General features: G+C 44.1%; 1 protein-coding gene across 3 annotated transcripts in view; it reads right to left on the reverse strand.

Annotated features, from left to right (window-relative positions):
* Positions 1–27,064, reverse strand: part of ets1 (v-ets avian erythroblastosis virus E26 oncogene homolog 1) — a 35,491-nt gene that overhangs the window by 3,638 nt on the left and 4,789 nt on the right. For 2 of the 3 annotated variants that reach the window (XM_034605497.1, XM_034605498.1), the window contains exons 3-8: positions 25,697–25,844; positions 5,486–5,605; positions 4,513–4,713; positions 4,117–4,194; positions 3,458–3,703; positions 1,851–2,111 (exon numbers count right to left, since the gene is read on the reverse strand). In XM_034605497.1, the coding sequence (XP_034461388.1) occupies positions 1,851–2,111; positions 3,458–3,703; positions 4,117–4,194; positions 4,513–4,713; positions 5,486–5,605; positions 25,697–25,844 (1,054 nt within the window). Of the gene's footprint in view, positions 1–1,850; positions 2,112–3,457; positions 3,704–4,116; positions 4,195–4,512; positions 4,714–5,485; positions 5,606–16,995; positions 17,355–25,696; positions 25,845–27,064 lie in introns of those variants that run through there. The other variant, XM_034605499.1, reaches the window with a different exon arrangement.

A 27,064-nucleotide genomic window follows, 5' to 3' on the forward strand; every position in this document is an offset into this window, starting at 1 on the left:
TTCCTACATTATTACACATTTATGACTCATTGTTCTGTTAGCGGCTTTTGACCGTTTCTAACCGTACAGATTACCGATTAACTCGTGCATACCAACTTCGGGACACTCTATTGTGACCTGATGTACGGATCGTTAGTGACACTGGAATTTCGCATTGGATTTCCCCCTTTTTTTTCCAACGCTGGCAACCTTGCAGCCTTGTGACTAATTTAAAGACGTCTGAAAAAGTCCCAAACACTTTGGCGTTAAGAGGCGAATTCAGTGTCGACACGTGTGACCACGCTACTCACTTTACGATCCAGATTTTAAATAGGAATGTGTGTCATGAAAACTGACCTTGAATGAAATTGTTTGATTTAGGTTATAATACTTGATTTGGGGAGTAACATGAAGAGTCAGGTTACAAACATACCAGAAAAGCCTTAGGGTTAAAATTTACATCGTACATATAATTATAAGAACAGCCAGGAGTAAGTTAAGAGTAGTTGTTATTCAATTAAGTTTTTTGTATTATATAATTTGCTTTTGTCTTTGATTTAAATTATTTATTTGCTTCTTTACTTTACTTCTCTTCAAATTTTGTTTTTCAGTCTCATCTCTGTGGAGCACTTTTGTAATGTCTGCTTTGAAAGGTGCTATGTAAATACAGCTATTAATATAATTATGAAGTGTAACAAGTAGTTACATGAGCAGCTTTTTTCATGCAACTTTTCGACCAAAACCCATTACAGATGCCAAAGTAGTGCATTTGCTTGAAAGGAGCTTGCAAATATCTCCACATCTTGGAGAATGCATAAAAACCAGCTCTTTGAGCGTGTACGAGTATGAAGATGTTTCATGAGATGAAGAGATAATTTTACTCCGGTGTTATGCGCAGGGGCAGGCACGATTTCTGTTCAGTTTCACCGGCGTTGCTAGGACGACCTACAATAAGTAGGCTGAGATGCAGGCTGCAGATAACAAGGGAGGCAGATGATAAGTGAAGACAGAACAAAGGAGTAAGAATAGTAAGAAGAAGAGGAAGGAGAAGTGTAAGAAGGTGAAGGGGAAGAAGGAGGAAATGTTGTTTTATTTCCTGTAATGTGCGTGAGCTGGGCTGCCTGGATAGAGGGGGTGTTTTCATTTGGTCTAAAAGCAGTGCATTAAGGCCCCCTCACATCAGAGGCTTTTGCGGAGAATCAACAACTGTGTTACAGCTGAATATCATGGAACTGGTGGAAGGAATTCTGCACTATGAGGGAATACTTCTCCCACAACAAGAATAACCATGCAGATACTAGATTAGCGTTTGCCCTGATTGCACTGCATTCAGAGACTCAAAACATATTAATCTTTGAATTGAGCTGTTGTGTCTATGTTTGCATAGATGATGGATCTACAATGCAATGTTCAAGGCTGTGGAATCTTTTTTTTTCTTTGCACACAAGAACGAGTGTCAACAAATAGGAATATGATATCTAAAAAGTCTTCTGACAGCCTGCAGACACTACCAGAATTATTCTTTCAATGTAAACCACCATATTCAATTTCACTTGCTTATTTAGAGTTAATGATAATTACAATTGTACATAATTAAATAATATAGTTCTACATTTTTTGTTATATTCTATGACTATCAAAATGTGTAATGAATGCATTTTCCTTTCCCCCCCCATTAGGCTCCAGGGATTGTGCATGCTGGCTGCCATATAGTTCCACCTAAATGGAACAGAGCTATGATTAATGTTATTATTTACCATGTGCTTTTCCTCCTGTGACATTTTGAAAGTGTCTCCTGTGAAAAAAGCCACGGCACTTTTCTCGGCAGGACAGTATGATAATGTATAAACTATGACCTCGAGACATCTTACCTGTGTATCCTGCCAGCGCCGCTGCAGGGATGACGGGTTTATCCTTGCTGAGGTCTGTGCGCTCCCTCACGTAGTCTTTGAAGGTGCCCTTGGGCTTGTGACCGTGCAAGGCAGTGGGGTAGTCTTCTGAGTCGAAGCTGTCGTAAGAGGGCACCCGCTGCAGGCTGCTGAACGAGGACTGGCTGCTCCACGACTGGGTGAGTCGGTCGCAGCTCTCGAAGCTCTCGATGCTCTCGAAGGAGTCCTGGCCGCCGAGCTTACCTGAGAACAAAGGACGAGCGGAGAGGGAAACAGAGTTGTAGGTTTTAAAAAAAAGGAGCAAACTTTAAACTGTAAATGTAATAGCATATCACATTTTAGAATCTCTCTAATAAAGCGAAAATTGGTCATTTGTACAACATGACTTTTTTTCAACGTGATACTTAAGTGCATAATAAGGACATTTTTTCCACAATTTGTTCTAATAATTGACAAAGGAGCACTATGTATGAAAACGACAAACAAAAGCTTAGCACTAAATTACACTCTTACTCACTAAGCTGGATTTTTCTATACGGTGCCACAGCTCTCTCCATTTAACACCTCATTTCACCACCACTTGAGTTTGATTTTAAATGGAAGACAGTCACACAAATTGCCTTGCTATTTTTGGCCTTGGAAAAGATAAGAGGAGTCTTTCAATGGTGAGTCATTAACAAATGACAGATAATGCAGCGCCTCGATTGATGCCGGAATCTTCCAACTGCTGAAATTGAAGCCACATGTGGATATCAGTTGGGCTACGCAAATACTTTCCCACGTTGGGAGAGCCCAACGCCACGCTCAGAAGCTTGGTATGTGTGATGCATGAGGGCCGGACCTCATACATTGCAGGCAAATGCTTAAAGCACCATAAGGGGGCTTGTATAATGCGTTTGGCACATGCTATTCATTTATACAGCTGGGGATGTGTGAGAAGAAAATCCTAGCTTTGTGACTATAAATGTAAACCATGCTCCTAATTCCTCTGTAAACTATCAGTGGGAGGGAAGGCAAGCCGTGTGCATTCAGAAAAGCAAACAGCTTCATGAGAAAACTACACCGTCGCTAACCGAGGATGACACCTCTGTCTCCTTACCCAGAACCCAAACGTTGAGTCAAGGAAAAGAGGCCAACGAAAACAAGAAAAAGAAAAAAAAAATTCTTGAAGGTTACAGCACTTCAGCTGTTTTACATAAAGAATGAGCGGCAAGAAGAGAACACGCTGTGGCTTTGCTTCATGTATCGCTCTGACAAAAACAATAGGCTCTTCTATTTTTTTCCCTAACCCAGTCGAGAGTGTACAAGGCGGGTTTGCTTGGACCACAAATCAACCAGAGGGCCTGCTTTTCTTCTCCAGTAATACGTGCACACTGATGTGGTATGACACGATTCTGGTAGCTTCAGCACAGTAACAGGCACACATACACCCACAGCACCACTTAACACTTAGACGGACACGCTTCTCAAGCACTCAATGCAGACCTCAGTAGGTGACATTCTCAAATGCAATGCTTCTGCAGACTAATCCTATACTGTTAAATACCTAAATCACAACTATAGTGTATTCTTCATAAATGACCCCTCACCTCTGCTGAGGCGTCCCACACACATGTTGTCGGGGGACACTACCTCCTGCTTGACGGAGAAGTAGTCCCCCTGCAGCGGGTTGAGGGGCGTGTCCCGCAGGATGACAGCAGGGTATTCACTCTCATACTTGAGCGTCAGCAGTTCCTCCGAGCTGATGGGATGAAGCGTCTGGTAGGACTCTGTGATGAAGCCGGGCTCTGAGTATTCAGAAGGAGGGACACACTGAGCATGCTCAACACCGTAGCCTGAAGACACGAAGGACGACGAGCGAAGACAGAGAAGCACAGAGAGGAAGCGAGGAGCAGAAAAAAAAGGGATGAAAAGATCAGACTCAGACGAGTCCTTGTCCTTCTTGTGCTGAACTCCTGCCCCCAAATGCTTAATGTGTGAATAGTCCATAACGTAAAACAGCCTCAGTGCACAAGAGGAATCGTGTTGATTTTAGAAAACATTATTGATTAGACCTTGCATCAGCAATACTTAAGGTCAGGTCATATCATGGAGCTCAAAATCCAGTTTTACACCATGCTAAACACTAAATCCAAGTCTTCGCTCATTCGCAACCTTTAACCTCTTTGCAGTATGCACATTCATATTTCAGGCGTGTATCTCAAGCTGTTACGCTGAGTGATTAACAATGAGTGTGAGCAGTACTTACTGACAAAGTAGTCTGAGGTATAACGGGATTCCTGGAAGTTGGAGGTCAATCCATTGATGGGATAATGCTTTGTATCCTCTTCATGAAAAATAGATAGAGAGCATCAGTGACCTCCTCATTGATTTCATGTATCATGTAACTGCATCCAGCGTTATGATTAAAAATTTATGACCTGAGCTAAACTGCATCTTCCTGTTTTGGCTCTTGTATAGCAAACGCAGACAGAGTCCCAAACTGGTGCGGGCAGTGACATCACACTGTTTTGCGTGAGTGATGTTTTCTCACGCATATATATATATGTGAATTAGAAACTCTTTTAGCCTCTTGCCTCTGTATTAAAAGCATCCTATAATGCACACTAATATCAAACTTGTCTTTAGATTAATGTGGCCTTACCTTTTTGAAGCATTTCTAAATGTTCCCAAAGGATGTCCCCCACAAAGTCAGGTGCTAAGTCCAGGAAGCGCTCCTTCCCCATCGCACACAAGCTGGCTCCGTTCATACAGAATTTCTCAAAGTCAACGTTCTTCAGGCTGAACTCGTTCACGGTCCATGTTAACCACTCAGCCACGTGGTTTTCTGTCCACAGTCTGGGATCTGAACAGGAACCAAATATGAGATGGTTACATGCACTGATACTGTATATCTTTCTTTTTTTTGTTTAAGTGACCCATGCAAGTATTATGAGTGCATTAAGGTGCACTCATACAGACAGTCAGCCCTACCCACAAGTGGCATGACAATGTAGACTGAATTTCCACGTTTCTGGTTGCAACACTATAAACTGCAGCACATCCCTGTATTAAGTTCTGTTTTCACCGTGAGAAGAACTCCAACCTTTGGTTATGCTTCCGACATTCACACTACCTCGGTGGTAAATATACAGTATGTACCTTCTGCAAGTCAATCAGCAGCAGCTATACAGGGAGGCAGTGGTGGATGTAAACAGCAGTGGTAAAGACAAGCCAAACCCATAGTTTGTAAATAAAGCACAATTGCAGAGACAGATATTGTAAGAACTGCTGTTTCCAAACAGCGTGAAGAGGCTCAGCCTGGATGCAGGAAGCCAACTCATTCATTTCTCAGTGCGTCTCTGTGTCTAAATGCTTTGAATGTTGCAGTCAGTCACTCAGTCTGTCAGTCTGCCTGGACTGACATGGGTTTGAACGTGATGCTCCTGTCTCCTGCTTTTCAGGGAGAGACACTGTCACTGAGTGATCTAAAGCAGGCTATGATGTGAGGATGCATTCATCCCTAGTGTGTGGCATGTCGAGGTGGTTATGATGGCTCCTGCTTTACTAACATTTCATCTCCCTAATGCAAATGTCAACACCTGACTAATGAGAATACAGGCAGCTTAGAGTCTTACCTTTGGGAATACCCAGCCGCTGCTGTTCCTTTGTAAAGCCACTGAAGGTGGCCTTCAGAGCCTGGGACATCATCTCTTTACTTCCTGGTGTCAGCAGGGGGACATCTCCGCACTCTGGATCTGCCAATCACAAAATTACAAGGAACAATTATATGATATTTGATTATAATATTATTCTGAGCAATAACAATATCAATTTAATTTGGGATTTCAATTATTAACATGCTAAAATCGTACCCTGCTTTAACTATTATTGACAACCCAAGCTAATGCAATGCACCCTGTGTTATATTCCACGCCAATAAAGCTCACTGAATGGAAAATTGAATTGAGGAAAAAAGAGGGTGGGAAAGAGAGACTATCGAATGTGGTTCAGTTAGCTATTTATACACACACACACACACACACACACACACACACACACACACACACACACACACACACACACACACACACACACACACACACACACACACACACACACACACACACACACACACACACACACACACACACACACACACACACACACCAATGTTGCATCTGACCGTGATCAACAACATGGCTTGACAATTACCTCCCCTCCAGACGGACACTGTCTCCATATCAGAGACAAGCTATTTAAACAAGAGGTGTCACTACGTCATGCAACAGCTTTCCAACTATTCTTTCTTTTATACCAAATGTCTGCAGTTTGTGGGATTTCACACAGGGACCTGAGGCATCTCCCACTCATTAAAATAAACACACAAGTATATTATCAAATACTACTAACACTGATCCCTCTCTTACCCACAAATCCTGGGTGGGAGAGCAGCGCCTGGTGCCCATCAGTGACACCATGACCCCTGCTAGCCCTCCAACAAAGTTTCCCCTGCACAGTGGGCCGACTGTCACCAGACCAAGCATGGGGTCAAACATTCTGAGAGGTCAGGGGTCGAGGGATGAGGTGATGATGTCACTTTAGCTGCCGGCGGGTGGCTAGTAGAGATGGGGGGTGGGCTGTCTCGAGGGTCCCAGTCGCACACTGGGCTTACTGTTCTCTGCTCGCAGCCAGTAGGCACCCAATGGGGAACAGAGCTCCCTTTGATGGCTTTAAACAGAGCCTGATGACTCGCACTCATCTAATTAGATTGACCAGAAGTGTGGGACGAGGGGGCAAAACAAGGGAGATGATGAGAGAAGAGCAGGGGAAAGACCCTCGGGATACTCACACTAGAATAGACTGCTAAAAACTAACTAGGCCAAGACTCAAGAAATTACTTGTAAATAGACACAAAAGGGCCTTACACAGTTCCAATTAACCAGCATGTCTTTATCATTTAATCTGCAAAAGCATGCACACTTTTTGCCTTTACAAAACAAAAGGCGACATACAGTATATCATGATCGGTTTGAGTCTGAAGACACAGCCATGTCTAGTCTGATCGGGTAATGTGCATGAGGCACAACTTTAACAGACCAAAAACAGGCATGTTGAGTCTTCAGCAAGTTAAGACGCCCACAAAATCAAAGGTTGAATCTGTCTTCGACTTTTGTGTCTTTCCTTTCATCTCATCCTTCTTATCCGTCAATTAAAATAGATAAAAACCAGATCACTAAATTCTTGTTAACAAACACAGTGAGGAAAAGTTGTGTCACTCCTCGCACAGCAACACAACTCGTCGAACCCAGATGTTCTGCTGGCTGGTGGTTTTATCACTGGCGCAACATACAGTTCATGCTTGTTTTCACCACTCACTGACGTCTCGACCTCGTCTGGAATGCACAGCAGCTGTCCCTCCTTTGCCCATGTAACCAATGTCTGTCTGGCCGTTTGTAAAATTAGGTCTTCCACTTTCTTTTTTCTGACTTTTTCCCCTCTATTTTGTCTAAAGAAAGAAACCTCGCAGCAGAAACGGAGACAGAGGAGAGACAGGAGCCCTTTGCTTCTTCATGTGATTCAGTTAGGCCTGTAATAATACATTGCTCCCTGCTAGACGGGTGAACAAGCAGAAAGTTATTCATTCTAGTCACAAGTAAGAGCAGAAGGTAGAAGAGCTGAGGGCAAACGCTGTTTTACAGTCTCACAAAATACCTCCGTTAAACTACTGTCAGACGCAGACGGCACATCAAAATAAACGGTGCAGTTTCACAGTGAAAATAAGACCTGAGCGAGTTGTCGCTGAGCAAAAGGTGCCCCTGACACCAAGGCTGTCGAAGCCTCTACCGAGCTCATTTTTCTTTTAAGTAGTGTTGGTGGTGCAAAAACGTGTATGTTGCAAACCGCTGCAAACTGAGATGGGACTGGGGCTCAGACAGTCTGCGCTTTGATGTGAAGGCAAAGGCGAAATGTGGCAGTTTATTTAAGCTGGATCGAGTGGAGTTTCTTTGCACTTTCGAACCATTTATGCCGCTCCCTCCCCATCGCTTTTATCAACCCAGCCCCAGCTTATACTTGCCCACACAGACTTGAACCCACTTTAGCACTAAATCCTCCATCAAAGACACTCGGCACCATCTTGCATGAGAACCATTAGCCATTCGAAAGAGAGAAATATGGGAACCATGATTATAGAGTAATTTCAGTGATTTCTTTTGTTTTTGTTGTTTCATACATTTAAAATGTGTTTGAAGTGGTATTTTTGTTGACGGCCTTAAATCAATTCAAAGCACAATGAATATCTTCTAAGTTTAGACTGTAAGGTGCAGGGAAATTACACTTCCAACAATTTGTTTCATTGTATATGTATGTGTAAATTGCTTTGTTTGTGTTTTTTGAATTTGCAATAAAATCTTAAAAAATGTGAAGCAGAGGACACAGCAACACTGAGAGGCAAACACAAGACTTAAATGTGCACTGGTAATACAGCAGTCTCCATGGTGAATGACCCATATGAAAGTTATCTGCGGCAGAGCTAATGTTCACTGCGCATCCATTAGTAAGAGAGGCAAGCTTGGATCTAGACAATCTCTAGTAAATGATGAAGCCCTGATAGGATTTCTATGCCTGGGAGTCCCATTAGATACAGAATGGTCAGTATGGGCTGAGAGTTAGAGCATCCACAAGTCATCACTTTCCACATTAGACGGTGTTGGTCTGTCCGCAAAAATGAGTCCCATCCACTTAGCTCCCGAAATGTGGGAGTGGGTGTAAATCAAATGCAACATTATTGCATTCACATTTCACTAACAAGACGGACTAAAAAGAGTTTCTACAGTAAAGAGGCTGAAATAAACCCAATTTCTTATAATGAAGAAGAGAGAATTATGAATCCATCTATTCTAGGAATCACTGATGGAGTGAGAGTGATGTTTAGTCTGGATGTAAACGTACAGTAGAGTGTATTGATTAACCACTCCCCCCTTTTTCCGTGATTTGATCAATGGACAGTCTGCTGAGTGCGACGGCGATGTATCTCACAGGGATTCTCACTGTCAGATTGTGCACCCTTTTTGCCAAGCCCCTGTGACCAAGCCCCCACTCAACCATAGACGGAGGTTCTGTTTGGCACCGTTGGCTGTTAAAAACGGATACACACATAATTACACACACACACACACACACACACACACTAAATTAGTGGTCTTTTTCGTCCTGTGCACCAGAGCGTGGGTGTGAAATTGGGATTTTTGCGTCTGGGTCCAATGTGTATGGGGATGAAACAGGCAGGGTTGGGCAGGGCAGGACTGGGCCAGGGGGGGGGGGGGGGGGATTGGGTGGGTGAGAGGTGATAATGTAGGCAGGGAAGAAGGAGGGGTGAGGAGGGGGGTGAGTCACCAGTCTGTAATATGAGCCCATCACAGGACAAGAGAATTGGGGGTGGGCAAGGAGAGAGAGAGAGAGAGAGAGAGAGAGAGAGAGAGAGAGAGAGAGAGAGAGAGAGAGAGAGAGAGAGAGAGACGAATGAATGGGAGGTCTCATAAAGCTCCCTCTCTTCTCCTTGTCTCTGGAGTGACATCACAGTGGGATCATTGCCATCTCCCAGCCTTTGGTGGAGACTCGATTCATTCATAAAGCCTCGACTTCTGCCTCCACTCAGAATGATGCAATGCTAGAAGTAGAGCAGGCAACCAGACCCAACAAATAAGGGACAATATACTTTGTATCATGCAATTGAGCTATAAATAGCCCTACAGAGAGTGTGTGAGGGTGAGATCTAAAAGGCTACACAAAGCTGGTTTTTTCATGTATACCTTTCTGTAGCAGAGTATACGGCGGACTTGTTTCAAATAGTCAATTTCCCGTCGCTAATTTGTCGCTTCCTGTGGGATGTGAGGTGATGTGTGGGTTCAGGTGAGGGTTAAATGTTTTAGATGCACCACTGAGGTCTCATACCCTTCCAGAATATCTCTGCATGCTTACATATCTGCATTGCCATAGCAAGGTGCAGGTCTTGGTTACTTGCCAAGGGCATATAATCAGCTCTTTAAGTCAGACCAGTCCACGCACAGCAGACCAAAGGTGACATTGGCATCTAAGAGTGCCTTTGATGTGGATCTGTCTGGGACCCTTGGTCTGAGAACACGGGGTCATAAACCCAACCAACATGAAGGGAGCCCATTCAATGCCACTGGGTGATAAAGTGGTGGCTGAGGGTTGCAGTGGAGCAAGAGGAGGAGGACAGGGTGGCAGTCTGGCTTTGAGAGGGCTGCTTGTTCAGCCAGCTGCCCCGCTGTTTAGATTTCCATCTCAATGCCAAGGACCAGGAATAGATGTGTAGGCCTGGGTCAAGCCAGGCCTATGTGACGAAGCCAGTCCAGACCTTGACCCAAGTCGGCTCCAAACTGAACAGTGTTAACCTAAAGAAATGCCACACACATACCAGGACCCTCCCGACATCACTGACAACAGTGCTCTAACACTAGTTTTATTCTTTATTCTTCACCACTGGCTTCTGGCTGCCCCTGTGAAGCACAAACCTGGGATAATGTAAAGCAGCTGTACAACTGCAGACATCGTCTTTGGTCATTAAACTGGAGTTGTCCAGAATGATCACTGCCACAGACACACCGGCTACTGACAGAGACAATAAGTGAGACTAATACCCCATTGCTGCCTTGCTGCTTTTTTTTCCTTCCACTGCCTCCATCTCTGAAATCATATTAGCTTATGATGTGAAAGTGCATTAACTCTACTGTTTATGCCAAAGTCTCAGCGCTCGATGTGACATTACTTTAAAATGATCCCTCATCATTGCCAATAGACACTTAACATATTTTTGCTAGAAGCTAGATGAACATTCTTGTCTTTCCAGAAGAATGAGGGTGAAAGAGATAAGACAGGATTTGGCTCCTTGTTGCTTATTTAACTGTGTACAAGTTTTGTTGCAGCTATGATCTTAAACAGTGTGAAACAGCCTGGGTTCTACGTATTAATGTTGAGCAACAGTAATGCATTCCTCACAAAAACCCATTGCACAACCTTCGGGTTCTCCAATACTGTAAAAAAAAAATTTAAAGATAAATCTGTGCTAAAGCACTACACAAACACAATGACGAATCTCACTCAACTTGAGGGTTTTCCGTGACCTCCACATACTGTATGTTAAATATTTATAATGAAAGCACTTCTTAGTCCAAAGGTTTTGACTGTCTTTTTTTTTATCCGTCATTGCTAGACATAGTGACGAGAAAAGTGAACTGACATGCGAGCGCTGTACTTGTGTGAGTGCAGGTGGTGCTAGTGTAGCTATATCCCAGCTAGCTGCCCTCCCAGGCTCCATCTCCGTTGTAAACAAAAAGGGGATGCTCTGGGGGAACTGTTTAGGCGTTAAACCAAACACACGACATATCTGACAAACAGTTTACTCTCCGTATTGCATTTTTTCCACAAAACATGGTGCCTGCCACATTTTTAGTCCAAACTGATACATTCCACAGCCAGGTTGCTGATATAAGTGTGACTTACGTGGGACAGTGCACAGCCACACATTCACAGGACCGTTTGCCCCTCGACCCTCATCCTTTTGTGCAATATGAACGCATGCACGCATCTTGTAATGGCTGGATGCAATTATGCATCATCCATACCATATATAAGAGCGTGTTACTTGTTTGAAGGCAAACTAATGACGACAGATGGATGCTTGAAAAATAAATTCTCCACCAGACCACAGTGTTTTCATGTTGCGTGCTTTGCATTCCACCTCTGTTTTACAATCGCTAATGTGCTTCACACTGCTTTCTTGTTTTCCACTAATGTGACCAAAAAATGACTTGTGGTGTAAGTGGCAAAATGGTCTCAGCTCAGAGGGATGACTTGCCCTTCTATTTTAAACTCAGTGTAGGCTCTACTGCCAACAGGGGCACAAATCATCAAATATCTGAACACATGTCTCTCCCTTTATCTTATTCAAGATATGTTATTTTTCATGGCAGGTCAAATGTATCAGGTCTGGCTGACCATGCTGATTCTAAGATTTGAGCCCAGACTTGATAGCTGGAAAGTTACAACTGAGTGTTTTGCAATAAAAGATAGAAGTACTTTCGAAAACATGCACATGTCATTGTGGTTGTGTAAACTCTGCTTACCTTGTCTTCTCAATCTCCCTATTTCTCTCGCTCTCTCTCTTGCCTTCACACACACTGATATACGCAAGCAGGGACAGGCTGTGACTCATTCCATCGAAGAATGACTGGACTTCAGAGAATATCATGCTAATTCGTTTGACAATGCGTCTGGTCATGATGAAGGCAATGACCATGTCTTGTAAAATTCCTGCCCCGTGACTCAGTTACCTTCTAAATATGCATGCAACAATCACACATTTTAGATAGCAAACAGACCATCTCTAATGAGGATTTAGGTGAAGCCAAACAATAATATACCAGAAACACAACCACATTTCTCTAAGTGAAAACTGCCAAAGTCAAATTTCCATTGTCTTCTGAACATGCGGGCCTGAAGGCAACTAATGTTAATATGTGTAAATGCTGATACTAGGGAGATCACAGTAGACAGTCAAAGCTAAGGAATCCAGCTGCTTCTACTACAGCTCAAAACTATTTGACTGTATCACCAAGGCCCAACTCGTCATGAGCACCACAGGTTCACGCCTACTCAGCAGAGCCTGACACCCACACAAACACACCCTTCTTTACCCTCCTGTGCTTCAACAGGCCAACAATGAGTAAGAAACCGATGCTGCGTGTCTGATCCACATAAAATCTGTGGCTGCGTCCCATTTGTTGGTCTGATCACAAAACCAGCACGCAATACTGACTCCAAAAACAGGTGGTGTGCAGCAAACAGAAGAGAAAAACAAGTGAGGGAAATCTGGAACATAAACTGAACAAAATGACTGACATGGCCTAGTTGTGGACGACTGAAACATCCATGGTGAAACAAACCTTGCGCCTTTCAGGACAGTGGACAGATTCTCAAAACAGGCCAAACTTGCACAGTTTCCATTCCACAATAGGAAACACAGGTCCTAAATGTAGAGCCATATGATGGAAACAGCAACAGAGCATGAGTACAAAATAAAGTTCTAAAGCTCTCAGGGCTACGCTGAGTTGCGTGGGCGGTGGTGAAGCCAGATGCAGAGTCAGGCCAGTTAGGGTTCACAGTCAGACTGGTAATGTAGAGAGGGGAGAGGCCTGTGGTAGACGAAACCAGTCAGCAAACCAAGCAGACGTGCATTCGGACAGCCAGTAGTGGCGTGTGGTGAAGCAGGCGTCTTGTGCCATGACTCAGGGATTACAAGCAAGGAATGACTGGGGATGGGACAAAGTGCACTCCCCAGGAACGCACTCAACACCACATCAAGGTGGCTTGATAGAAACTCATGTGGCCAGCAGAAAGACATGGAAACAGAGGAAGAAAGGGAAAGGAGGGGGAGGGAAACTGGGGGAGGAACTGTGTGAGTGGGTGGGTGAATGATTGAAAAGAGTTGTCTTTTACAAAAAAAGCTTGTTAATGCTTTATTCCCTCGGCCAAGGAACATGTTTTCCTTTGTTTTGGTTGTTGGTTTTTTGTGGAATGTGAGTAAATGAGAAGCTGTTGAAGACAGATTGCTGGGATAGGCATTGTGATCATTTTGATCTCTAATTATTCTTTTACAATAGCTAGGAATATTTACTACCATCATAGTGACTACACCTTAGAAGATCTGTCTCTTGGTGTCCCTCAAACAGGCCGTTTTTCTCACCATATGTTTGCTATTTGGCAGACTTCTATATCTGGTGCTAACATGTCTCACTGTATGACTAAGCTTTATAAGCAAAGATTAGGGTGTGTATCCACCAGGGAGGCGTCTAGATATGACCCGCGCAGTATAATGGTTTTATATTTATATGGTCAACAAAGCAGATAACGGAAGGAGCAATGAATGACACTGGCTGAATGGGGGAATACCTATCTGATGTAGCACAGTGGCATCACTGAGCAGGGCAAGAAAGAAAGAAAGACAAGGTCATTGTGGAAACTAACAGACATCCAATTCACTAGTATCCACCCAGTCAATGGACCACTCTGACCATCACAGGGAGGCCCATTGAGCAAGCTGGTATCTGTCGCGCCCTCACAAACATGGTCTGGTCAAACCCTACCCTGTAACATATGCATGATGCACTGAACACTGGACCGATTAATCAAGTTTTGATTTGGCAAAGAAATACCCTCAGTTTGACATCCCATGAAAAACTGACCTGTTTGCTCCGTTTGGCCCGATTCATTGACACACCACATCAAGAGAAGCCTGGATCACCCAAACAGTGTTTGCACAGCTGCCAGCCAGCCACGCACACTCAAACATTGACATATATACCCTGCACTACTGGAGGAGTGCTGACACAAACACAGCAGAGCAAAAAACCTGACGCTTGTAACTCTGTCCTGGCATAAGCTGCCCCTCTTCACACTGTACCAACAAGGGAGGCACCTTGGGAGAGACAACCAGTGAAGCCTCTCTCTGGCTATCATTTGGATGGTATGGCCTGTATGCATAGGGTATGTGGCGGGCGTGGAACGCGATGCCTGATAAGGGCTCTCGGCAGAAGCATCAGGCATGCCAGTTATAACAAACAGCAGCATTTTGATCAGATAAAAAAGTGAGCCTCCCACGAAAGCTCCTCCTATGCCTCCATGCATGCCACCCAGCAGGGCATGCCCTCGAAGCATTCCTGTCAGTCACTGGAGCCTGATCTCAGGAACATATAAGGAAAGTAACAGAGACGACTCACTCAATCTGACAAATATGTTACCTGTAAATGATTGACAGCTCTTTGATGAAATCTATACTGAACCACAGAGTAACGATAGCTGGATATACTATAACGTGTAATAAGAATTTCAATTATACAAACGTAGAAGACAGACAACACTTTTCTCCTTGCATGCCTATAATGTCAAAATCCAACCCCTCCCGTGTTAAGTACTGATGTCCCCCATCTTTAAAATGTGTCTCTGTTGAGCTGGCGGTTTTGTTATGGCTACACAATGCTTTCAATAATAAGCTACCGTGTTATGGGTCACACTGAAGTGAGTGTGCTGTGTCAGGAACTGACTGCTACAATTTTAAATAGAGGAATAAAAGCCTCCTGGAACATGAGAAGTCTTGTTTGGTTGCACCTCTGACCCTGGCAGTGTGTGAGTGCTTTAAAGGGAATTACCTCTGCTGGAAAGAGGGAGGACAGGCTTCAGGTAAGCTGACACTGACTGTCCTTCCGTCGCAAAGGAAAACAAACAATATAGTAAGGTGGCCTGGAGACCACTTATGGCGGTTAGTGTTGTATGTATGTATGTATGTATGTATGTATGTATGTTACGTATGTGGTCACAGGTGTTAAGGAAGAAAAAATAAAGTTCCTAAAATTCCCTTGATCTGTGCTGTGAAGAGCCAAGCAGTCATGTTCACTGGGAGGGTGGCTACTTTCACAATCCAACAAATCAACAGCTGTGTCCTGGCTCTGTATGAGATGCTTATCTTTGTCACTAAGTTGTAAGCTAATAACGAGTCATATGCGTGTTAAATGCATGCAGTGCACAGGGATATCAATATTGTGTCTCATAGGGATGGCAAACAGCCTTGGACTTTGCATTTATCTGCTGAGCTTGGTAATATCAAGGAGTGGACACAAACGTGCGCTTGTGAGTAAGAGAGAGGTGGAGAGAATATGTTTTTGTGTGAAGTTGTGAACTCCTCCTTGGCAGCCTCAACTTGACCCGAATGCACCCAAGTGAGCAGGAGCACGCATTGCGAAACGGTTTTGCAAGAGAGCACTACGCTTTGGCAACTGAACTGCAGCTGTCAGCACCTTCTATGTGCATTTGTGAGATGTGTATATAAGAATCTTTGCTCTGCATGTATTGAGAGTGAGGAGAAGGTGGTACATGTGGTGAGTCACAGTCCCTTAGTGGGTCAACGCTAGCATTTAGTATCAAGTTTCAATGATGCATCGGTGCAGTTTGCCAGTTTACTAGCAGAGTCAGTGCCACCTGAGCTGCACCAGCACAGGGGATAGGTTCATGTACAAGGCTGCTATATGCAAATCATCCAAACATGCCACCATTTGTAGCATTTGTCTGTGTACAAAAAAAAAAAAAAAAGACAAGTGAAACCTCAGAAAGTTTTTAAAGCTCAACACAAACACAGCTCACAGTTGCGGGCTTCCCTGTCTGTGCCCTGGACTACCCCTGGAGCAAGCCAAGTCTTCCAGGCAGCAGGGTCAGAGAGGCAAGCCTCAGCACTGCAGATTCATCACCTCAGTCTGTCTCTCCTCCCCTCTGGAAAGCCAGTCTCAAACACTGAGGAGGAGGAGGAGGGGGAGACAGAGAAGAAAGGATTGAGGGAGGTAGAGGAGGCAGTGAGCAACACCGTTTGACTCCCTTGCCGGCTCCATGGGCAGAGTACCCCCGGCTCTCCAAGTATGACGCTGAATATATGGGTCAGAGATGGGTGCTCAGATGGTCTGGACCCCCCAGTGAGATCAAAGCAGGATGAAAGGGAGAGGGATATGCATGTTGGACAACAAACCCACAAAGCGTGACTTAAATGAAGATATATCAGAGCAAATCTGATCACGTAATCAATATGAATAAACCGGGGGATGACTTGAAAACGTGCAGTCTTTCAGAGTTTACCAGCCACATGAAAGAATATGAATCACAGGATCATGAATTAAACGTGTGGCTGTGTTGTCATTAAGACTTCTGCGATGAATGAAAATGTAAAAAAAACTGGAGTCTGATAACTTTTTCCCACACGCAGCATCACATTGTGAATTGCAAAAGCAGAGACCGCTTGGAGCCTGATTCATTCAATAATAATAATGAGAAACACACACACACACATAAATAGCCTATTGCATGACTGGGGAGCCTCGGGCGTGCATTTCTCCATAAGTGTTGCGTGTTGTCCGATGTTGAGCAACCGACAGCGTCTTGTCACTCCTGACACATCAGGACGCTGTGTCCCGCTCAGTGTCCACCACCGACGCACGGATCAACCCGTTCGCCGGGAGCCAACCACCGGCACCACGGTCTCACGCTAACTGTCAAGCTCTCACAGAAGACTTGTGTCACTCACCGTCCATTTTCTCAGCCTTAATGATGGTGAGCGTCGGTTTCATATCGACAGCCGCCGTCATGATCATCGGATCAGCGCCGCGTCCCTCTCTGTTTATTCTAACAGCCCCACACACTATAAATAAAGAGTGGGGCTCTTCTTGTCCCTGTGGTGCCCCGCTTCTTCTTCTTCTTTCTGCTCTCTTTCTCGGTGTCTTCTTGTCCCCTCACACTGTGAGCCGCCTCGGTTTCTTACACTTCAGATCTTTCTCTTTCTCTCCGGTACATGTAGACACACAAACACACACACACACGCCGCACTACACACACACTCCCTCTTTTCCTCGTTCTTTCTAACTCACTCACTCACTCACACGCTCGCTCCTTCCTCCCTCTCCCCGGCTGATGGGCGTTGCGTTGCAGGGAGCCGACGACAGCTGAAGGGGGCGGTGTTTGGAGAGGTGTGGTATAGAGGTTGGGGGGGGGGGGCTGACTTGCCGGTTGATTCACAATTCAATTACGATGCTCCCCCCCCCCCCCTTACACACACACACCATCACCAGCACTACCATACTCTTCTACAGACACACAACACACACACACACACACACACATACTACCACCCCCTGCTCCTCTGTGAGAAACCTTCTTGGACCAAGACCCCCTTCACGTCATCAGGAGTTTACAAGTTCCCGCAAATTACTCGTTTTTTCTTTTTCTTTTTTACAGGGTTGCTAATCACTGTGGAGATGTGAGAGCTGCTGATGTCTGAGAGAGAGAGAGAGAGAGAGAGAGAGAGAGAGAGAGAGAGAGAGAGAGAGAGAGAGAGAGAGAGAGAGAGAGAGAGAGCTGTAGTAATGCTTCACCACATTTACTGGGAGGGGGGTATATGTATAGTGCTGTCTACTCGGGGTGGGATTAAATATTGATAAGGCAATATATCATCGTCCAGACTCATGAGATGTACGATTACCAATATGCAGGCACCGAATATCCAAATGTTGTTATTTTGCTTTATTTTGCCAGTTTATAATTAATTTACATTGGAATGATGGCACGTGTGGACATTGACAAGTCACGGTGTGTGGAATAAAGAGACACTAACACTTTATGGACTTTTGTTCTACATTGTTTTATCTCGGTTTGTGTGAAACTGACACCAAAGTGCAGTGAATAAATACACAAATCCTGCACTTTATCTCTTTAAGGGCATTCTGTATTCTTCAGTTAGATAGATAACACGCAGATATCGCAGTATCGCTGTATCGTGATATTATTGTTATTGTGGGTAATGTATTGGGTATTGTGAGTTACCCTGAGATTCCTAACCCCTACTATCTACTATCCAAAGATAACAGCAAGCTGTTCATTCTAGAACTACATCGTTTCACTTGGAAAGAAAACATAAAGTAGAGATATTGCAGCCATATTAGACACACTGGTCCATTATAGGAACTGTCTCTGAGAGTAAGAAACAATATGTCTTTTGGAGATGGTTTTAGATTAAAAAAATTGCTGAGCACAAAAGACTTTAGATTTAGGAAGAAGAAGAACCACAAACTAAAAGCTGAATGGAGAGTCTGGACTGTCAGCGTCCCATATTCTACAAGTCCAGGCTTCCTCGTAACTTGGAGCTCACCCTCATAAACACCTCAGAGTATTTCCTGCTCACCTTGTACTGATCAATAAAAAACAGCCATGTCCTTTTCTTTCTTTAAACGTCTCCATCGCGTATTAGAGTAAATCTTGAAAATGTACAGTATTACCTGTAAAATCATCCCCGTGTAGATATAATGTATTTAAACCTTTTAGACTTTGAGGCTGTAATGGCCATTTGAGGATGTTGTTAATTTAGCCTTTACACACCACAATAAAAATGTTTTCCTTGTCAATGTTTGGAAACTTTTCTTCAGCAAAACATTGCCTATATGTGACCAGACAATACATTTTATAATTTCGACATAGCATATCAACACATTGGATCCTAAAACACACAAGACACATCACGCGATTTGATCGTGCCAACGTGAGTGCAGACGCCAGAGGGTTAAAAGTTCAAGGTTTAAAGTTCAGCAGTACAAGTCAATCAAACTTGGTCTCATCCAAACATCATCAATGAAAATCTAGCTAAAATAAGGCCTTGTGCCTGTTGTAAACCTCACGTTGCTTTATTATACTCTCAGATTTTTGTCCTTTCTTATCTTAAAATAATCAGGAACAATGACCATGCCTTGCTGGAAATTGAATCAATTGTTTGTGCTGTCACTGGAAAAAAATAGACAAAGACAACCGAATGACTGGGCATTTTAGACACAGTACGGCTCCACTCTGAGCAAACTGCGGCCATTAGGGAACACCTCCCAGGGCAGCAGAAACATTAATAAGAGATTATAACAGTAAATCTCGCACACAAGTTGCACTGGAACGAAATGCTTTTTATAAAAACAGCAAGACAAATCCGGTTCCAGCAAGGAGAAGTACTTTGGACTCAGGTTAACGAAAATGCAACCTTTCTTTGGAAAATTTTCCATAGATCCACCCTCATCATAAGCAACCTTATTAGAGTGAGTCATGAGGCGCAACCATAGGGGCGCAACCTATGATGCACATCAATATGATACTGCGTGTACTGTACTCATGTATTTCTAAATGGGATGATCTGGATGGAGGCTGGGGAGCCAGGGATATTGATCACACATGGATTTTTAGACCGGTGGTACTTCACTGGCTCCATTAGCAGCCCTGGATCAGGTTTCATTGGCCTGATAGGAGCCTCGTCTGGGAAGAGCGCTGGTGGGTTCTGCGGTGAGAGGAGCTGCCTCACCAGGGGCAAAGTAGTGGGGGGTGATTGAAGAGAAGAATAAGAGGTGGTGGGGGGGGGGGGGGGGGGGGGAGCAGTACCTCTCACGTCACTTTAGTCAGTCAGTCTCTCACTCTATCTGACTGGACCTCTTTGTTTTCTGTTAATGAACTCCCTCATATCTGTTCTTAAAAGGACGGCCCGCGTCCCTTTGTGCCTCAGGGCGGCCATTAGAGGTTTAATGGTGTTGCTGACTAATATCTGGGCTGGCGTCACTGCAAAATGTTTCAATTTTCTTCTCTTCTTCCCATCGCCACTTCTTGTCACTGATTGTTTCTCAGCTTAATCAGAAACTATTTAGCAGTTTTTTCACAAATGAATGTTCAGAATGCAGGGTTGGTGTATTGAAATTGTAGAAACAAGTCCTGTAAATAGGCAGCAACAAAGTAACCGCAAGAAAACGTTGTTGCTTTAAATTCCTGCTGCCGGGAAACATGTGAATACATTTCTGTTTCTCAGCTGATTTTTTTTTTCTCGGAGCAATTCTTGTTTGCCCTTAGACAGCCCTGTGTGACCCTGAAGACAAACATGTTTTTATGAACAGCACACTGACACGGCGAAAACAGTTTCCATAAAAAAACTGACACTGAGTTTATCTATATGGAGATCTGTGTGTATCAGCTGCCTTTGTCAAAGTTTTTCAAACCCCCAAAACTAACTATTGTTGAAACAAATTGCACCATTTCCTTCTGAGAAGACGGATTGTTAACCGTCTCACTCTCATAAACAACGACCAAGCAACCTGGAGTATGAACCAGTTTGCTTGAAAACACGTGTCCCAGATCAAACAAGTTTTGGTTTCACTGTCTCTTTTCTTCACCTGGTAAATGCTGTTGCCATGGTTTTGACAGTTAGCTGGCTACACTCATTTGCGTTGCAGTCTACCACCCCAAGCTAAAGCAGCTCTCTCTCTCTCCCCCTTCTCTCTCTGCTCACCGACCTCTCCTGCCTGCTGCCTGTCTCTCGCTGGCACATCTGTGCTGTGTGCTTGTCTATAATCCTCAGATGTAACCGCTGCACCTGCTACTTTTCACAGAGTTAACTGAAAGGTTATTCGATTTAGAGCAATCCATTCAGCTGTCAAAAGATATTTGTCTTTGGTCTTGGTTCCCTCGCAACGAGTCACAAGAGTCTTGGTTGCTGAGAGTATTTGAATTTTTAGCTCTACTTCATTTTCTTTTCCACATTTACAAAAAATTTAATATAAATTTGTCAAAGTGTAAAACATCTCAAATAATGGATGTGGCCCGACAGGTTTGGTATGTTGAGTGAATGGACAGCATTTAGCATGTAATCAATCAGTCACTCATTTACAGGCACTCAAGCAGACACACAGATGGGACACACACACACACACACACACACACACAAACAGAGAGCGCGAGAGAGAGAGAGAGAGAGAGAGAGAGAGAGAGAGAGCCAGAGAGCAGACAGTGAAACAGTAAAACAGTGGGGTCCTTGTGGCCTCTGTCTAGTAGCTCAGTCTCAGCTCTATCTGTGGTGGATGCTGTCTGAAGGTGCCACAGGCTGGATGCACCCCTGCTGAGATCAGAGGGCTAGCTGGGACATGAGCGGTGTACCCCCGGCGTGTGTGTCTGTGTGTGTGTGTGTGTGTGTGTGTGTGTGTGTGTGTGTGCTAATGTACTGTGCTTATGTACATCTCTCTCTCTCTCTTGTTCCTGTGCCTCACATTCCAAAGTCTCTTCTGAGAGTATGTGTGTGTTTGAGTGTGTGCGCGTGTGTGCGTGTGTGTGCATATGTGCACGCGCTACTAAGTAGCAGGGCCTCCCTGAACAAGGCTCAGCTCTTTTCTGAACAATTAGCTCCGCTAAAAAGGACATCTCTTCCTCCATTAGTGGCACCACGTGCCCCCCATCACTCCATTGTGAAGATAATTCAATTATCCCCACCCCCCTCATGGTCTCTTTGCCTCCCAATCCTCCCTCTCCTCGTCTTGCCCTCCCTCCCCTCTGTTACCACCACACTTTCAGATAAAGCTCCGCTCATCCTCTCTCAGCTGAAGGGAAAATACATCGCTCTGTGGTTTTCATTTGTTTCTCACTGAATAAATGTAAGTCTGAAAAGACAATGCTCTGCCTGTGAAAACACAGTGGCCGACTGCTGTATTTTGTTAAATGTTAAATAAATGCTCTTTATATCGAGGGACTATATAGAAGAATTTCACTTAACTGTTATAGAATGGATTTTATAAGACTGCGAATGCGTAAAATGAGACACAGTGAGAGTCACTCTTCCTATTACCAGTGTACACTCATTGTAGTTAACAGTCTGTGAATATTACTAAGCCCACGATATAAACATTAAAACAATGGGAGGTCTCTCTTAGGATTCATTAAAGCGCCACCTTTCCTGATGAGCTGTAATCTGTTGCATCATCCCCCGTCAGTGATTGCATTTGTTTCAGAACTGTTTGTTCTCCAACTGAAGGGGTTTGTAATTAGTCACCGTGCCATCAAGAGGAACTAACTACACTCACACTTCCCAGAAATCAAACTTGTAGAGCCCTGTTAAAGGGATCCTACAAAAATCTTTAAAATGCTAACAGGAAGCAATGGGGTCATCCCTCAATCCAGTAGTTTTGTAAGGTCAGAGGTATTTATTTAGAAAAATATTCAAATAAATGTCCTATGAAAACAAAAAAATATGGATTTCCTTTAGCTCAGTAAAGCAGTAATTTGAGCAATGGGACGGAAATTCCAGAGGGAGTCTACTGTAAACTGATTCCAAAGCAACCACTTCTTAGACATATCACATTAACTCACTCAAATCCTTTTAAATTTCTTTTAAGTTTTTAAATGTACAAAAAACACATAGTTACACCTCAGCTCTTTCCTCTGTTTATTGACAAACACCACATGTCTCAGAACTCTAATCACACTGTACAGTTCAAATCCAGGCCCATGGCAGCAGTGCAGCCCATTCCTCTGCAGTTGTCTGTCGCTTTTCCGTGTTTCCACTCTTGTTTTGTTTTATTGTTGGAGGGGGAAGTGTGCGCCGGCCTGATTAGCATCACTGCTTCCTTCTTTCCCATAACCCCCTGGACCCCCGCAGGCCGCCTGTTTACTTTTAGAAATAAAAAATGGGCCTGCGCCCGTGAGGACGTGCCCCTCATCAGAGGCGAACCCCCCCACCTCTCTCTGTAAGATCCTCCTCCCCGCAAACCCTCCCCTCGGCTCCTCTCCTCCCATCAACGCCAGTGCGAGCCCTGTGACTTATCCCTCTGCTTATCCGTCCTCTCTCCTAAAACTGTATTCCGCCCACTCTCCTTTGCTTTCCACCCGTTCCCCTCCTCTTCCAACTGTCCAGCTGTCAAATCACATCAAATAAAACACAGGCCAATGGTCCCCAAGTGCCAGATCACAGCTGCGTCTGTGTGTACTGAATGGGAGTGCATGTTTAAATGTACAGTGAACCCACGAGTGCCTGGGAGTGTGTGTGTGTGTGTGTGTGTGTGCAAGTGTGTGTGTTTGCCTGTTTTACTGAATGGGAGGATGCTGTAATACAATACACACCACCAATACACACCAGAGTGCAGGGTGTGAATTTAATGAATGAATATGTGGAGTGTGCATCACTGCAGGATGTTGGTGGGGTGTGTGTGTGTGTGTGTGTGTGTGTGTGTGTGTGTGTGTGTGTGTGTGTGATATCTGTGCCTGGATTTCAATGAGATCGCACAGAAATACACGCTCACTCCTTTTTTTTTCACACACACACACACACACACACACAGAGAATTTCCACAATGGACGTTTACAACAGCTCCTGTGGTATGAGCGTTGGATAGCGAGGAGCGGAGCCGGGTTAGTGTAAACATTACCATGGCATGGCTGTTGTCAGGAAGCAGTGTGTGTGACATTGGGCTCTGGGCCAAACATGCGATGGTCCTTCAACATAGAACATCCCCGCCTCACATCTGTTCCGTACTCTCGCTTTCTCACACTGGTACGTTTCAGTTTAACAACTACCTATCCACTCTTAAAGAAAAACAAGAGTGAGTTCAGTTGTACAAACCTGCGTTATGGAACCACTTTAAAACTCAAACAAAATATATGATCCCACGTGTCAAGCACACTGGATTTAGCTTGTGACATTGTTAGGAATGGTGTCAATGTTGGACTTACCTGCTGTGCTTTAGAAACCTCTTGAAACCACTGTTTCGCCTGTAAATTATTTAGCAAGGTCTGATTTATCTAGGTAGAATTTCATTTTCAATCTAGTTTCCCTGAAAATCTGACTTTAGTGACTATAGCAGAATAAACCTAAAAAGGGGCCTTATACATATTGTAAGTCAACTGGTGAAGTTATTATAATCTATTAAATCCCAGCAAATCTTCCTTTGATGGCCAGAGATTAAATAAAACCTTAATTTGCAGTTAATGAGCCAAAACGAATTGTTCAAAACTGCTGCAACTTCAATGGTTAAGCATTAATGGTATGCACATGTGACTTCAAAGCAGAGATTTTCAAAGTGCCAAATCACTCCGATGCTTAGATTAATAGTGGTTTTATTTTTTTCCACTCACAAATTGAATTTAAATCAAATTCCAAGTGCAAAACATTCAAGAGGAGACTGTGAGAGAAATTAGTCAAAGCAACGGCTGCAGGGTGTCGAGACTGTGTCAGAGGTTACTGAGCTGCATTTGATGTTATAATACATTCATAACGCCAGATGCTGTCAGCTCAAAAACCTCATATACGAGAACTAAATGACTCTAACCACATCTCCAGGTGGCTCAAACACTCCTCGACCTGTGGTCTGCGCTGTGGAGGATTTAGGAGAAGGATGAGGAAAAAAAAGGAGGTCAACGCTCGGTCATTTTTTTCCACTCAGCAATGTTTATGTCAACGGTTTAGCATTGGGAGCAATGAAGAGAGGGCTCCGAAAGGAGTGTGTCTCTGGCAACAAACATAAGTAAATCCCATCAAATCTCCCCTCTCATTCACACACACAGTCACACACACACACATGCACACTCAGTCCCCTCCACCTCTCCAGGGACCAAACCAGAGGCTTGGGAAAAAGATGGCCGCCCTTTGCCCCCGTGTCTTGCCCCCTGCATCCAGCTCAGGGAGATGACGGAAGGAAGCTTGTGCCCCTGCAGCACCCCTACCCAACTCCTGTGGCGTGCGTCCCAGTCCGCCAGCATCAATCACATTTGAGGACGAGAAGAGGCCAGAGTCAAGCGCAGTGAACTGGAAGGAATGTTCCAGTTTAAAATAAAACTAATTTATAAAAAAACAAAAGAAAAATGGAGGATCAGAATTGGAAGCAGAAATATGCAGGGTATTTAAATGTCCCCAGAAGTAGAGAGGACACGGAGGGAAAAAAGAGAACAAGAGGGGGTATCTGGTAAAGGCATTGCCCCCGGGGTCAGCATCACAAACATCCCTCATGCAGCAGACGCAGAACAACAGGCTAAGTTGAGACTGTGTGTGTGTGTGTGTGTGTGTGTGTGTGTGTGTGTGTGCGTGTGTGTGTGTGTGTGTGTGTGTGTGTGTGTGTGTGTGTGTGTTTCTGTTCTAGAAAACTAGATTAGGGAGTTTAAATGCGTGTGTCAAGATTGCAGACATGAATGTCACATGAGTGTGAATGACTGTCCATTTCAAAGTCTTTTGTTTGCTCTAGGCCGTTAAATCCACAATGAACAATTGACTATTGCATTTTGAACATCATGCATTGAAGCATGTAGGTGTGCAACAATGATCGAAAAGAAGATGAGTTTAATGGAAGTAGCTGTAAAAGGAAGTTATGGATTTTGATCCAAAATATCCTAACAAATAGGCTCTTCTTCTAAAACCTTGTCACGTGTTTGAGGTGGGGCTTCGTGTGTGCGTCTCTTACCTGTGGGGCACACATCGTGTCCGTTGGGCACCTCCTGCAGGGGGATGTCCTGGGGGTAAAGGGGCTGGGAGGGGTAGTACTGCTGCTGAGGGTGAACCACGCCTGGTAGATGGGTCTGAGGGCCCATTGCCACCCCGCCGTTCTGCCTCTGGAGACACACAGCACACATTATGGTTCAGCCAAACTGAACTGAGAGGCCTTGGACAGATGCATGTTGTTTATGTCACACAGCTGATACATTCCTGTATCATGGATGTAATTCAAGCTAAGAATTTAATTATTTCAAAGGCTTGAGTTCCAAGAGGAAAATTACATTGGAACTTGTCTAACAAGGTCACAATTTACCAGAGTTTTATTGTTCTCAAAATAAATCAGAGTGTGACAATTATTTTTAGCCACGAGTTGTATTTGTTAACTAATTAAAAAAAACGTTATTTCTGTGTCTTGGGGTGTAGTGACAGCTTAGGCTCAAAACAGTTGATCAAACTAACGAGTGGCTTTGGACGACAGTGCAACCTTGGATTTTTGAAAACGTTTTTTTTTCATTGTTTTCCCTAACAGATAACCCATGCGGCTAAATTTGACTCATTTAGTTTATCTTTGCTGTGTTGTTTTATCCTGCTTATCTCCGAGCTGTTCACGTAAGAGGTTGCGCTGTGGGGGGAAGTCTGAAGTCAGCACTTGACAGGGGGAGCCAGAGGAGATATGAAATTCCATGTGGATACAAGAGATAGTAAGCGGGGGGGTGGGGGGAGATAGCCACTTGGCCATTTATAGCATGTCAGAACCTTCATTTGACAACAAACAAAAAGCTCAATAGATATTGTTGGATGTTTCAGTTTGAAACCGATGTGAACGGCAGATTGACTTTTTCTCACAGGCATGTGCCTAACTAAACATAATGTGCTCTTTTGAACTTTCTGTCACATTTTGTGGAGGGCTGAGACAAGGCCCAAGCAAGAACCTTTTTTATATACAGTCTATGGGAAGAACCCATTGACCTGTTGGAGCAGATCTGAATAAATGCCCTGACCAAGGAATTTTTTTTTCACTTTCTTTGCCAGGAGAGCACAAAGGTCGCTCTCACAAGCAACAGATTCTTAGTGACTAATACACAGACTAAAGAGTGAAAGACAAGGTTGCACATTAGAGAGAGAGAGAGAGTTGCATTGCATTGGTTTGCGTACAGCTGGAGCGGAATCTATGAGGTCTGACTGTCTGCATGGTTGGTAAAACCTTTGTGGCGGGAGCACATGATAGCTCGAGCTAGCACGCAGCAAATAGCGCTGCACGCAGATATGCAATGCAGCATCGGAGCACAACACCAAGTTAGAGATGTCTTATGTTATTATGAGGAGTATAAAATCA

Source organism: Hippoglossus hippoglossus, chromosome 13, assembly GCF_009819705.1.
Source record: "Hippoglossus hippoglossus isolate fHipHip1 chromosome 13, fHipHip1.pri, whole genome shotgun sequence".
In the NCBI taxonomy this organism is placed as follows: domain Eukaryota; kingdom Metazoa; phylum Chordata; class Actinopteri; order Pleuronectiformes; family Pleuronectidae; genus Hippoglossus; species Hippoglossus hippoglossus.